At 34.4% G+C, this 14,581-nt stretch overlaps 2 protein-coding genes across 2 annotated transcripts in view; both read left to right on the top strand.

The window, feature by feature from the left end:
- The first annotated feature begins 2,687 nt into the window (after positions 1-2,687).
- HELRODRAFT_186046 (hypothetical protein) lies at positions 2,688-6,996 on the top strand. Its single transcript, XM_009029702.1, has 10 exons — positions 2,688-2,717; positions 3,107-3,210; positions 3,348-3,471; positions 3,937-4,089; positions 4,354-4,416; positions 4,711-4,821; positions 5,193-5,319; positions 5,524-5,713; positions 5,925-6,003; positions 6,268-6,996. The coding sequence occupies exons 2-10, from the start codon at positions 3,185-3,187 to the stop codon at positions 6,319-6,321; spliced, it is 927 nt and encodes a 308-aa protein (XP_009027950.1). The 5' UTR covers positions 2,688-2,717; positions 3,107-3,184; the 3' UTR covers positions 6,322-6,996.
- A 422-nt stretch (positions 6,997-7,418) lies between these two features.
- HELRODRAFT_115219 (hypothetical protein) overlaps positions 7,419-14,581 on the top strand; it is a gene marked incomplete at its 3' end in the record, with an annotated part of 15,561 nt that continues 8,398 nt past the window's right edge. The window contains exons 1-9 of the mRNA XM_009029701.1: positions 7,419-7,676; positions 9,447-9,485; positions 9,952-10,060; positions 10,244-10,377; positions 10,798-10,910; positions 11,261-11,298; positions 12,519-12,602; positions 13,229-13,443; positions 13,611-13,695. Of these exons, the coding sequence (XP_009027949.1) occupies positions 7,625-7,676; positions 9,447-9,485; positions 9,952-10,060; positions 10,244-10,377; positions 10,798-10,910; positions 11,261-11,298; positions 12,519-12,602; positions 13,229-13,443; positions 13,611-13,695 (869 nt within the window). The 5' untranslated portion in view covers positions 7,419-7,624. The remainder of the gene's footprint in view (positions 7,677-9,446; positions 9,486-9,951; positions 10,061-10,243; positions 10,378-10,797; positions 10,911-11,260; positions 11,299-12,518; positions 12,603-13,228; positions 13,444-13,610; positions 13,696-14,581) is intronic.

The following is a 14,581-nucleotide window of genomic DNA, read 5'->3' as shown; positions in this document are numbered from 1 at the left end:
TGTTGTAAGGATTAACTTAGAAATACTTTCCAAAAAATACTGCTAATCAAAATAATCATTTTTTAATGGCTTTTTTGTTTGCTCCTCGAGGTTTAAAACTATTTTTTTATTACAAATTCAACATGAAAGTTTCAATATGAAAGCAACACTGACGTCATTCAAGCTTCGAAGTGCAGGTCAGAGGTCACATTCCCATCTCAGTCGACTTAACTCAAAATTTGAATGCCCATTCCATGAAAAGTGCTACATTTTTTAAAATATAATCTCCACTTTTTCACAAGGAAGAGATCTAGAAAATATTTTTACGAATATTTTCCACTCATTTAGCCGCAAATCAAATCATTCTACCTGTGCTTGCTCGCATGAAATATCCAATCAACACATCACATGCTTCTCATTTGTATGGAGTTAATTTTTTAACTTGCATGTGGTTTGGGGAGACAGGAAGAAAGAGAGGAAAATGGGAGAGAGAAAGAGAGAGAGAAAGAGAGATATGATAAATGTGAGTGGACGCATGTTTCTACCTGTACAGCAGATTCTTTATCATTCTGTCTGATCTGATGGCGAAGTTAATGTAATGCATGTAGTGTATTGTCTTTTTTTTATTATATATGGCCGGTTTTTTAATGCTTTATAGGACAGCTACGCCAATAACAACTTTGAAAATTAATTCTCTAATAACAAAATGTTGAACTGTTTAATTAGTTAAAGGTATAAGACAGTAATTGAGGTAACATCTTCGATAGTAATACTTGATGTTTCGGATGAAACATTTCATAACGATATTGGCAGTGGCGAATCCAGGTGGAGGGAGATGCTGGAATGCACCACCACACACCAAACCACAAAGGTGGAAAATATTTAAAATTTCTGTGCAAAAATAAGGCCAACATTTTAAAAATTATTTCCCACCGAAACGGAAATTTAGCCAAAAAAGGGTCGTCACTATAAAATTTTGGAAATCATTCTCTCCCTTCCTACCTCCACACCGCAGAATTCTGCATTTGCTACTGGATATGGATATATATGTTGGTATTCGTTGGTGTTTCACACACAGATTCTTTCAACTTCAACTACATGGCTATGTATGTACTTCTTTTTTATTTGGCATTATCAATCTAGGATTTAGATCAACTCTTTTTTTTCATTGAGTCTGAACAGTTTTCTCTTAAATAAATATTTATAAATCTACTACATTTGATCGAAACTAATATAAACACGTTTTGGTTATGACTTGATTGCTACCCTCATCATTGTCGTCGTCGTCATCATCAATAAGTAAAAAACATCAACTCCATCATCTGTCGGATTGAAAATTAAATTATTTAAATACATTTGACCGTGAAATCAACTTTTTTTACTCCATGTGCCATTCGTCCGTAAAGATTTTTTCTTCTGCATGCAAGGATGGTTGTTAGACAAACCTTATTCATTGTCTTGGTCAGATGTAAAGAAGTTTGCCGACTTAAACTTGTTTATTTGCTTGTAGGAGTGAATCAAGAGAAAGAGAGAGAGAAAGAGAGAGAGAGAGAGAAAGTTGTACCTCACACTCACATGTCATTTCCTTTTTTTATCTTAAAATTAATCGTAACCCAACCAAAAAAAATTTATTGTGCAGCAGTCTTAAAGATACTCCTTTGATTATCCTTTATGTTACGATTACTTTTGCTGCTACTACTGCTGCTACTACTGTTGCTGCTTCTACAACATAAACAACTACGACAACAACAACTACTAGTACTTTTACTAGTCAAATACCCTATATGCTGATGCTTTTTATATTTATACTTCTTGTCCTCCATCTAATATAAATAGTGTTCTTCATAATCTATCTCTATGTCTTTCTTCAAATTGCATGGTCTGACTGTGTCTTAAACTTAATCCTTCTTAGTTTGAATTAATTTGTTTTAATAAATATGGTTGTTTGATTGATTGATTGATTGATCGATCGATCGACCTTTCGATCGATTGATTGATTTACTGACTGGCTGGCTGCTGACTGACTGACTGACTGGCTGCTGACTGACTGACTGACTGACTGACTGACTGACTGACTGACTGACTGACTGACTGACTGACTGACTGACTGACTGACTGACTGACTGACTGACTGACTGACTGACTGACTGACTGACTGACTGACTGACTGACTGACTGACTGACTGACTGACTGACTGACTGACTGACTGACTGACTGACTGACTGACTGACTGACTGACTGACTGACTGACTGACTGACTGACTGACTGACTGACTGACTGACTGACTGACTGACTGACTGACTGACTGACTGACTGACTGACTGACTGACTGACTGACTGACTGACTGACTGACTGACTGACTGACTGACTGACTGACTGACTGACTGACTGACTGACTGACTGACTGACTGACTGACTGACTGACTGACTGACTGACTGACTGACTGACTGACTGACTGACTGACTGACTGACTGACTGACTGACTGACTGACTGACTGACTGACTGACTGACTGACTGACTGACTGACTGACTGACTGACTGACTGACTGACTGACTGACTGACTGACTGACTGATTCACTTCTTATTTGTAATTTAATGGTTATTTACAATGTACAATTTAAGCGCTAAAAAAGTAAACTTTTTAAAAAATTTACGTTCGTTGTGTTTAATAATCACTAAGTTTACTTTTCATTAAATTCAGAGTTTATTTTATAATATATTTAGGCAGGGAGGTGAGTCGTTCTTTTTAATTTAATTTTTTTTAATTTTATTTAATTTATTTTCTTTTACTAATTCTTATTCTCGTTCGTTAATTATGGACTGAATTTAATTTGGTTATCGTACGGTTTTTTTTTCTTCAAAATTTCGTCATTTCATTGATCCTTAAGTAAAAAAAGGATTAGGACTAGGTAATTATTAATTAAGGAAAGACATTAAGAAATTAAGATGAGATTTGAAAGAGATGTAATGATTGGATGAATCATCCGGCTTTTGTGTGTTTTAGTAGTATTAAGTAAGTAAATTGCTAAGAGAGATATATGCATGTTGGGGATGAATAATAATAATAATTATAATATATTTTTTGAATAATTATTTGTAATTATTATCATATAATTTTCAGAGAGTTACTAGCACTGTCCAATCATCAGCTTATTATATAAATTATAGTTATTAGTTAATTCACATCTTTGCCAACAACATGTCTGCAGTCAGTGATTTGGATAGGTGGGTTCTTTTGTGTCTTTGTCCACCTACTTGTTTGTTTGTTTGTTCATTTGTTTGTCGACTCAATAATATGTTCAGTTTGTTTTTATATGTGGTCATTTATTAATGTGTTGTGTGGTTTATTTACACATATGCAGGCAAATAGAACAGTTACAGAAGTGTGAGATAATAAAGGAGAGTGAGGTGAAGGCCTTGTGTGCTCGGGCGAGAGAGATCCTCATTGAGGAGAGTAACGTGCAACGAGTTGACTCGCCTGTCACTGTTAGTCCCTGTTTGTCTGCCTGTTTGTTTGTTTTGTTCACGATCATCTCTGTTTGTTTTTCATGTTCATCTCTGTTCATGTTCATCTCTGTTTTGTTCATGTTCATCCCTGTTTTGGTCATGATAGTGTTCATGTTTGTTCTTTTTCTGTTTTTACTCCTTTTTCTAGTTTTTGGATTATGGTTTTCATTGTATTTTATTACATGAATTTTTAAAATTTTACACACTTATTTACTATTCTATTGTTACATTCATTCATTAATTCATGCATTTATTCATTCATTTGTTCATCTGCCTATCGGTCTATTTTTAATGCATACATATTGACATACTTTCTTTTTCTAGTTCTTTGTTCATTCATTCATTCATTTATTTTGTTCATTTAATTTATCAATTCATTCATCCATTCCTTCCTTTATTCACCCATCCATCAATCCATTCATTATAATTTCGTTTGTGACGTAGGTATGCGGCGACATACACGGCCAGTTCTACGACTTGCAGGAACTCTTCAAAGTGGGAGGGGACATCCCCGACACCAACTACCTTTTTATGGGAGACTTCGTCGATCGAGGTTTCTACAGTGTCGAAACGTTCCTACTGCTCCTGGCTCTCAAGGTTGGGGCAGGTTTTTTTCCTCCATTTTCTGCTTACCTATGTTTCTTGATTCTATTGCATTTCGAGGAATTGGAATTAATAATAATAATAGTTATAGTAATAATAAAATAATAATAATAGTCGAGTTATAATAATAATAAAATATTAATAATAGTTATAATAATAATAATGTCATTTTATATAGCGCCATGGCAAGTGACCGAGGCAAGCGCATTATTAAAATTATTTTGTAATTTATTTAAATGAATTTTTTTTTTTTATTAGGTCAGGTATCCCGACCGCATCATGCTGATCAGAGGAAACCACGAGAGTCGACAAATTACACAGGTTAGTGTGTGGAGATGGTTTTGTTGTTGGTGGTGTGTTCGTTAGTGTTGGTGAGTTGTTGGGTTGATGTTGTTGTTGATGTGTTTGCTGATGTGTTTGTTGATGTGTTGTTGTTGCTTTATATGGGTACTTTGATGGTGGGATGTTGTTGTATTGCTGTTGCAATATCTTTTTGATTTTTTTTTTTTGAGGGGTTTCAATTTGATCTCGAGAGTTTCAGAAATTCATTATATCTATTTACTTAATTTATAAATGTTGAATATGAATGAACAATTACAAACAAATCAAACGCAGGTCTACGGTTTTTACGACGAATGTCTTCGAAAGTACGGATCGGTAGCAGTCTGGAGGTACTGCACGGAAATATTTGACTACCTCAGTCTCTCTGCCATCATCGACGACACCGTTAGATGGCTACTGTTGTTGTTGTTGTTGTTGTTGATGTTGTTGATGTTGTTGTTGCTGATATTGTTGTTGTTGCTGTTTTGTTGATTTTTTTACAGTGTCGAAGTTGCAGTCTGAGTTGCTGATTTTTCATCTGACTCTGACGCCTGATTTTTTTCAAATTGTTGTAAACAACAACGCCTGTTGTTGTTTAGTTCTGATTTATTGTTTTTCATTGATCGTTGATTGTTGTTCATTACATTGTGGCTGTAGATATGTATATATTCATGTAAACAAACCAACCAGCTAACCAACTAACCAACCAACCAACTAACCAACCAACCATAAGATCTTTAGATATGTATGTTCATTCAAACCAACCAACCAATCAGATCTTCTGCGTGCACGGTGGCCTCTCCCCCTCCATACAAACCCTCGACCAGATCCGAGCAATCGATCGCAAACAGGAAGTACCTCACGACGGACCCATGTGTGACCTTCTGTGGTCCGACCCTGAAGGTCAGTGGAGATGGTTGTCGTCGAAACAGGGTTTAATGGAGGATTATAGTTTTTTTTATTAATAATTCTTTTTACCGTTGCTAAAAAATCTATTCGCAGATGCAAATTTGAAAAACACAAACACTAATAAACAAACACTCATACCCGCACTCGCGTCAAGTTCTTGCACATACACACACGCACACACACAAACTGCACACGCAGACACCCAAGGTTGGGGCGTGTCACCCCGAGGTGCAGGTTACCTGTTCGGGAGTGACGTGGTGCAACAGTTCAACACATCGAACAACATCGAGTTGATCTGCAGGGCACACCAACTCGTCATGGAGGGCTTCAAGTGGCACTTCAACGAAACTGTCCTCACCGTCTGGTCTGCACCTAATTATTGTTACAGGTTCGTTTTTTGGCTGGCTGCTGTTGTCTGATTGGCTGGTTGCTATTTGTTGTTCGGTCCTTATTGGTTTATAGTTTTTAATGACTGATTGGTTGGTTATTATTGATTGTTTGTTGTTGTTGGTTGTGATCGGACCATCCGTCTGTCATTGTAAATTGTAAATAGATGTGTGTATGAAGGTTGTATTGTTTCGTTATTGTCATATCTTCAGGTGTGGGAATGTTGCCGCTATTTTAGAGTTGGATGAACATTTAAAGAGGAACTTTACCATATTCGAAGCCGCCCCACAGGTATCTGCAGTTATCTGTCTGTGTGTGCTTGTGTATGTGTGTCTGTATGTATGTGTGCGTGTGTGTGTGTTTGTTTGTTTGTTTGTTTATCGGTGTTTATGTATTTGTTTGTATGGGTGTTTGTTAATTTGCATGCGTGCATGTCTGTCTGTCTGTTTGTTTGTCTGTCAATCATCAAACACAACCAACCACCAATCACAACCAATCGCGACCAATCACTAACCAATCACAACCAATCATCATCTTCCTACATCAACCAAACAGGAGCAGCGAGGAGTGAACCTATCAAAGAAACCACAAGCAGATTACTTCTTATAACTCGCCTCACTCGCTCGCTCGTCTAAATTGACCTATCTTACTAATTATTTTCTGATTAATTATCTTCCTTCATTTCCTTATTATCATTATTATTATTGTTGTTGTTATTACATTTATTATTATTTATAATTATTATTTATAATTATTATTTATTATTATTATTATCGTTATTATAGCGTTGTCTGATTCGTTAACTCTTAACTTGATTGAGCAGTTTTTTTATGATATACTATGAATGAACGTTTACATTTTGATTCGAAGTTTTATTTGAATTACACAAACTATTCAATCAATCAATTAATTAATTAGGAAATTAAGATATTATCTAATTAATTAATTAATTAACTGGCTAATTGGCTAGTTAATTGCCGGGTTAATTAACTCATGTCTGACTCGGGATGGCCGGCACGGTTTAGGAGTTTCTATTGTGTCATTTCAATTCCAGGCTTCTTGCTTTGTCTTCATTCGCTCGTTCAGATTGCCATAGTCATCCATCGTCATTATTAAAATGTCGAAATCATTATTTATCTATGTATCAATGTTATTATCATTATTTATCTATGTATCATTATTATTTATTTATCATTGTTATTATTATCATTACTGCTAGGATTGCTGTTGACATTTAGATTTATTAATGCAATAAAATGGATAAAAATTGTTTGTCATGCGTGTAGATAAATAAATTATGGCTTTATTCTGTAATTAAGCGGCAATTAAACGTAATTTAAAAAGCTACACTAAATGGTCTGTATGTTTGTGTATGTCAGCGGGTAAGCCTAATCGCCTACCTCTCTATATATAATATAATGTGTGTGTGTAAGTGTGTGTGGTGTAAGTGTGTGTGTTGTGGATGTCTCTCGGAAAAATCGTGTGTGGCGTGTTGTGGATGTCTCTCGGGGAAATCCAACAGATAATTAATGATAAAAACATTAAAATAACTCTATATTAATGTCATAAATAGCCACACAACTAATTTTTAAAAGTTTATTCAATGCTTACTAAAACTAACTATTATAGTTCTTTGTTTGGGGGTAAAGCAAAAAAATACACCATGCGTGCTGGTATCTTGTTTGGTTTTTGATGGCCACGCTTGACGTTCTCAATTCAAAGTTTCGAAATTTTTTGGACCGAAAATGTAACAGTTGCATTTAAGTTACATTTTAGCTTTTATCTACTAAATAAGCTTCCGTTTTCAAATGTTTGCTTGTAAATGGATAATGGAATGTAACGTTTGACGAATTAAAGATTGATTTGATTGTTTTTATTATTTATGTAATTTTAATAATAATATAATTTAAAAATGGCTAGTCACAGTGGCAGGCGATCTGGCCAAACTAAAATGAGACTGACCGGTTAGCTGATTTATTTTTATTATTAAATACACCTTATCTCTCTAACTAAATTCTAAAAGGAGGTTTTAATCTTTAATTTTAATTTAATGTTTAATCTTTAATGCTTCATATTAAGACAATTAAGTGAATTAATTATTAATTAAATTTTATTATTTTAAAACATTAAAAACAATGTCTTTTAACATAATAAATTTATTTTTAATTTTAATCAATGTTATAAATTTTTGACTATTTTAATTGATTTTTTACATGTTTCAAGGTTTTAATTGTTTTTCATTAAATTTTAAATTTAATTAAATATATTTAATTTTTAATTAATATTAACTTGTCTTTCTTTTCATTTTTTTAATATAAAACCCTAGCACAACATGAAATTGAAACCTTAGACAATTTTGTTTACTTAATTTTGTTTTGTTAAATTTAGTTATTTTATTTGGTTGCTAGTAGGTTAGTAAGATAGGGTTACAGTTGAATGTTGATTGATTAGATAAATTTAATTTAAAAAATTATTATTTATATTATAAAATGACATGTCATTATTGTATACAATATTGTTATTTATAAAAAAGTTTATTGTTTGTTTATGAATGAATGAATGAATCTGAATGAATTACTACCTAGTTACATAAGACAATCTAATGCAGTCAGACATGACAGCACTGTATGTATATTATATGTATATGAATAATGAATAATAGTATAACTAAAAAGACAATACTATGCAATTAGGAATCACAGCATATTATATAAAAAATGAATAATGTTATTAAATGTAGCAACATAAAACAATATAACATTATACAACACTATATGGCATAATTTAATAAAACGCTATTCATTAATTGAACAATGTTATACAATATAACATAATCGTCATAATATAACCTAACATTGCACATTGTAGCACAACACAAACACAAGATAGAAACATTTAATGTTGGTTTTTTTTTCATTCTATGCTGGTATATTTAACTTTAAATCTATATTTAATTCACCATCAATCAAAAAATTATCCAATGATATATGTAATTTACTGATGTTGAAATCACAAATTGGTCTTAGACCAAATCTTGTAATTTTTAAGTTGAAAAAATTTTTTTTATTCTAAATATGATATCATAAATCATGTCTTCATATTATCTCTAATTTTATATCACCCTTAATTGAATTTACTATATAGTATATACTAAATTTTTCATTTCATAGGATGCTTTATGCTGCACTAATTATTATTTATCTGGCTACCAGGGCTTCGGGTTGCTTGCCATTAGCAAGTTATAAATTAATATTATTAATTATGTAAAATAATTTTACATCTATGTGTATATATATATGTGTGTATATACACACGCACGCACACACACACATGCACAGTAGTTACTATTGTAAGTTTTCTAGTAGATTTAATGATTTGTTTGTCTGGTGTTCTTTATTCTTATCTTATTTTCACACTTGGTTTGCTCTCTTAGATTTTTCAAATTGATAAATAATGTTTTTGCATGAATAGGACCATATCCATGATACCTTTGAACAATTAATTAAAAAAGAATTTACAATAATAAAAACTATAATTATAATGATGATAATTATAAAGCCCAAGATAGCCATAACTCTACATATATGACCATAATGGTTATGACTATGTGATTAATAATGTGATGATGATGACTATGATGTTAGTCTGATCTTTAGAATTTTATTAGATTCTATTATTTGAATTAATTTTTTTTAAATAAATATTTTATTATTGTAAATTTTTTTGCTTTACAGTTTTCTGCGCAAAGAATTTAACAAAGAAAGATTTCTTTCGTATGTATTTGCTTTGTTTTGTTTTGGTTGTTTGTTTGTTTGCTTGTTTGTTTGGTTGTTGACATGTCGTCTCACTTTTGTTGCGTTAGCTGTTGTTAACATGTTGTGTTTGTTACATAGTTAATGCTGCTTTGTGTACTGTATGAATGAACTGAACTTGTCAACTAGATTGTTTGTGATAGTTGAACATGTCAGGAAGATTGTTGTGATGGTTCTACAGTGTCAGTTATTAGTGATTGATGATTGTTTAATCTTTTAATTTTTTCTTCCTCTTTGATGTTCTCCAACCCGAACGAACAATAATTTAAATTATTTGAGACATCACTAGCACATATCTCTACTTTTAAAAATATTTCATAAACAACTAAGTAAGAGTTTGCTTTGAATAAATTTGTAAATATTTACAGCAGTGATCATAAATAACTTGAATTATTAATAAATAAATTAATGGAAATGTTTGACTCAGGCCTACCAGACCCATATGCAAAGGTTGTTGTCGAAGGGACGGGTCAGTGCCATGTGACTGAGTGCTGTAAGAATACTTTGGATCCCAAGTGGAACCAACTATTTGATCTGTGAGTTGTTGTGGCATCTCAGCTGTTAACTAACTGGCTGGTTGATTGGCTGATTGATAGATTTGTTAGCAGATAGATCAGTTGAATGGGTGTTTACCATGATAGAGTTGCTTAGCTGTTTGGTTTGATTGTAACTTGATTCAAACTAACCTCTAATGAACCATCTGACCAACCAACAAACAGATATGTAGGACCAAAAGATTCCATCCTCGTCTCCATATGGAACCAGAAGAAGGCACACAAGAAGCAAGGAGCCGGATTCCTGGGATGTGTTCGCATCATGAGCAATGCCATTCAGAGGCTCAAAGATTCTGGATGTATGTTTGTTTGTTTGTTTGTTTGTTTGTTTGTTTGTTTGTTTGTTTGTTTGTTTGTTTGTTTGTTTGTTTGTTTGTTTGTTTGTTTGTTTGTTTGTTTGTTTGTTTGTTTGTTTGTTTGTTTGTTTGTTTGTTTGTTTGTTTGTTTGTTTGTTTGTTTGTTTGTTTGTTTGTTTGTTTGTTTGTTTGTTTGTTTGTTTGTTTGTTTGTTTGTTTGTTTGTTTGTTTGTTTGTTTGTTTGTTTGTTTGTTTGTTTGTTTGTTTGTTTGTTTGTTTGTTTGTTTGTTTGTTTCCTTGCTTATGTTATTGCTATTGTATTGTCAGTATTTTGTTTTTGGTTGTTGTTGAAATTTTTTCATAAGTGGTCAGTGTTTAGTTATAAAGACAAACACACATACACATGGACACACAATGGCACAGTTCAAAAGATTGAACTACAAAGAAGTAGCACAGATGATGTCATCCGAGGATACGTGGTCATCAGTCTGTCCACCAGATCCTCATCTACCTCCACCAGCAGTCCACCACCATCTGTGCAGATCAATACGGATGCCACTGCTGCTGCTACTGCTGCTGCAGCTGCTGTTGTAGGTGGTAGCGGGGTTGCGGCTGACGTCAATAATGTCGTTCTGCAGGCAGATCCATCTGAACTGCCTGAAGGGTGAGTGGGGTTGTTGCGCTGTTGCTTAATTGTTTGTTGGTTCATTTGTTGGTTCTTTGAGGTGTTTGTTTGCTTGGTTGTTCGTTCGTTTGTTTGTTTGTTTTTGTTTTCTGCTGGTTTCCTTACATGTCCATTTAATTTGGTCATCAATTGTTTATTTTACTTGGTCATCTATTTCTCCAATTACTATCAGTTAATAATCATAGCTAATAAACTAAGAAGTGTCACGTTCACTTACACCAAGATGATGTTTTTGGAGTGTTTCAGTTAATTATTTTTGTGGTATCGTTTAGGTCATGAATTTATTTTCATGAATTTACTTTTTCAATATAGCAGAAGTAGTAGCAATATGGTAGATTTCAGTATAGAAGTCTATGTTTTCCATCTTTAAACTAAACTTTATATTTATGCTACAGCTTTTAATTAGGCCACATTTAAAAACACATGCATACAAACACTTGCATGTATACATACAACCATGCATGCATGCATACGTACGTACATACATACATACATACACACATACATACATATATACATTCACACATACATACATACACATACATGTCACATGTGTTGTTGTTTATATCTTTGTTTTATTTTTTTGTTCTCCTCAATTTTTGTGCACTATAATGCAGACAGGTGGAATGGTGATGATGATGATAAAAGTGATATGATGATGATAAAGGTGATGATGATGATGGTGAGGATCATTATTATTTAATGGAAATGAATGTAACAGCAACAAAACTAACATCATTAGTTATGGTGATGACGATGATGATGATGGCAGTATGTTGATGATGACGATGGTGACGATGGTTATGAGTGTGTTAATTATTTTGGAAGTACATATTCACAGCCTCCATTGGAACATGTACATGTCATGTACATTGTAATTCACACTTGCTTGCATTTGAATATGCAAATTTATTTATGAATGTGCACTTGCTTGCATTTGAATATGCAAATTTATTTATGAATAAGCAAATTTATTTGTTCAACACAATCTTCTTTTTACGATACACAATCTTCTTTTTACGATTTATTAAGAAGATACTCAATTACATGATTTTGACAGTTAAATATGAGAAATGTTATCATATTAAATTGAATGACAACCAAATTAATCATCACATCATGCACTGGGTGAACATTCAAACACCAACTCAAGCAACATACAAAAGTACAAAAATCATACAAAGATGCAAACAATGTGCAGACAAAAACCTTGCATACAAACATACATATAGCATACATACAAACTAACATACAAACAGCATACATACAAAGTAACATACAAACAGCATACATACAAACTTACATACAAACAGCATATATACAAACATACATGCAAACAGCATACATACAAACTAACATGCCAACAGCATACATACAAACTAACATACTAACAGCATATATACAAACATACATACATACAAACGTATAAACACAGAGACACATAAACTTGTTATATTAGATGGGAAGAAAGAAGGTTCTCCACTGGTAGAGTCTTGTATTTGAATCACATTACAAGATCCACACAATGGGAACGACCAACGAGGTAGGTTGTTGTACGTTTTGTTGTACGTTTTGTTACTCATTTGGTTGTATGCATGCATGCACACTCTATGTAGGAACATGCAAGTTTATTTGTATGTTTGCAGTTTTATATGTATTATTGCCCCCTCATATGCCTATGTGTATAAGTAGTACAGTTACGTAGTATGTGTTTAGTTTAGGGCCTCCTGTAGGTTTTAGCTAACATGCTGAGTGTAGTTTTTATATGGAAATGGTACAGTGGCATGTTTTTAAATAAGCCTGTCCTTGAAGATGGTGAAATGATGATCATGCGGATGGTTTTGTCTCTTGCTAGCACTGATTTATTTCTTTCTTGATGTGTTTTTTGGAAAGTAGGTGTTCTATTCGCTCAATGTTTATTGTGCAAACAGTTTTAGAAAATTTGTATCATCGTTATCACAGCATCACTACACAACAGACCGCCACATGCCACTCACCACAACAGATCACCACATGCCACTCACCACATACCACTCACCTCACCACACTGTCCACCACCAACAGACCGGCCATGGAGTCAGCACACAACAGCAGCCTGACATCACCTCCACACACCTCTCCGACTCGAGACCGTTTACACTTACCTCTCATCTCTGCAGTAGCGCCCAGCAACTCCACGACCGCATCAACGACGACATCAACTACCACCACAACCATCAGTACCGCAATCTCTAACTCCAATCATAACAGTCACAGCAATAACAACAACAACACGTCCGGTCTGAACCTGAACATCGATCATCGAAGGCCGAGATCAACGAGACACGAGAACTACCTTAACAGATCACATCTCCATCAAACTGCCAACCTACCTGATGGTTATGGTAGGTCCTCTCCGAATTATAACCACCACCATCATCATTTTCACCACCATCTTCCTCATCATTCCTTACATTTTACGTCACCAACATATTTATAATATTCCTATAATTGGTTGGTGATATTAAAACTTTGACTCCAACTTCACCTTTTTCCCCTTTACCCCTTACAGAACAAAGAACAACGGCCCAGGGCCAGGTTTACTACCTGCACACACAATCAGGTGTCAGTTCGTGGCACGACCCTCGTGTGCCCAGGTTACCTGCTCAGTATTCTATATTCTTACTTTATGATACCTTGTAACTGTAGTTGTGTGTCATTCTATGTGATTTTGTGTTGTGTGTGTGTGTGTGCGCGCTTGCGTGTGCGTGTGTATTTGCATTTGTATTTGTGTAGATGTGTTGTTCATTCATAGGCAACAGTATTTTTACAAGAAAAAGTTACTTAATGTAAGAAAAATTTTTATTTTAATTTGGTAGAAGAGTATTAAAATGTTACTTTGTGCAATGCTTAAAAAGTACAACAACAACAACAACACACGTTTAGACGGCATTTTCCCCGAGATCGGGGGTTGCCGTTTGGCTACCTATGATGAAACCGAAATACTCCTCGACGCCATCCACATCTGTCACTCGCCTCAGTATCACGCAACCCCGCTTTCACCCTGTCCTTCTCCACCTGCTCTCTCCATCCCAATCGCGGACGACCCCTTCCTACCACTCCTTCAACCTCGAAATCCAACGCTCGCCTAATCCCGACCCTTTCATCCCTTCTCAACACATGTCCATACCACCGCAATCTCGATCTCCTTATCAATGTCACAATGTCCTCATTCAGTCCCATCATTGACATCAGCTCTGTACTACTCCTCCTATCCTTCACTTTAACCCCACACATCATCCTCACCATAGCTCTTTCAGCCCTCTGCAGTACACTTTCCTCCTCTCTCCTCAACACCCAAGTTTCACCACCATATACCATCGCTGCTCTCACACATGCTTTATATACCCTCCCTTTCATCTTCACTGACCATTTCTTTCCACACAATACCCCACCCAGTTCTCTAAATTTCATCCATCCCACACGAACTCTAGCCGTAACTGCGCTCAAACATCCTCCATCCGCATTCAGCTTATCCCCTAA

This window comes from Helobdella robusta (genome assembly GCF_000326865.2).
Source record: "Helobdella robusta unplaced genomic scaffold HELROscaffold_61, whole genome shotgun sequence".
Lineage (NCBI taxonomy): Eukaryota > Metazoa > Annelida > Clitellata > Rhynchobdellida > Glossiphoniidae > Helobdella > Helobdella robusta.
Note: the sequence above shows the minus strand (reverse complement) of the source record. Positions and strands in the feature narration are given on the sequence as shown.

Bases quoted from the DNA above. Each gene is read 5' to 3' on its own strand.
- HELRODRAFT_186046 (XM_009029702.1), top strand. From the start codon at position 3,185: ATGTCTGCAGTCAGTGATTTGGATAG. The intron at 3,472-3,936 runs GTTAGTCCCTGT...TTTGTGACGTAG, and splicing joins GAGTTGACTCGCCTGTCACT to GTATGCGGCGACATACACGG. The intron at 4,822-5,192 runs GTTAGATGGCTA...CCAACCAATCAG, and splicing joins CTGCCATCATCGACGACACC to ATCTTCTGCGTGCACGGTGG.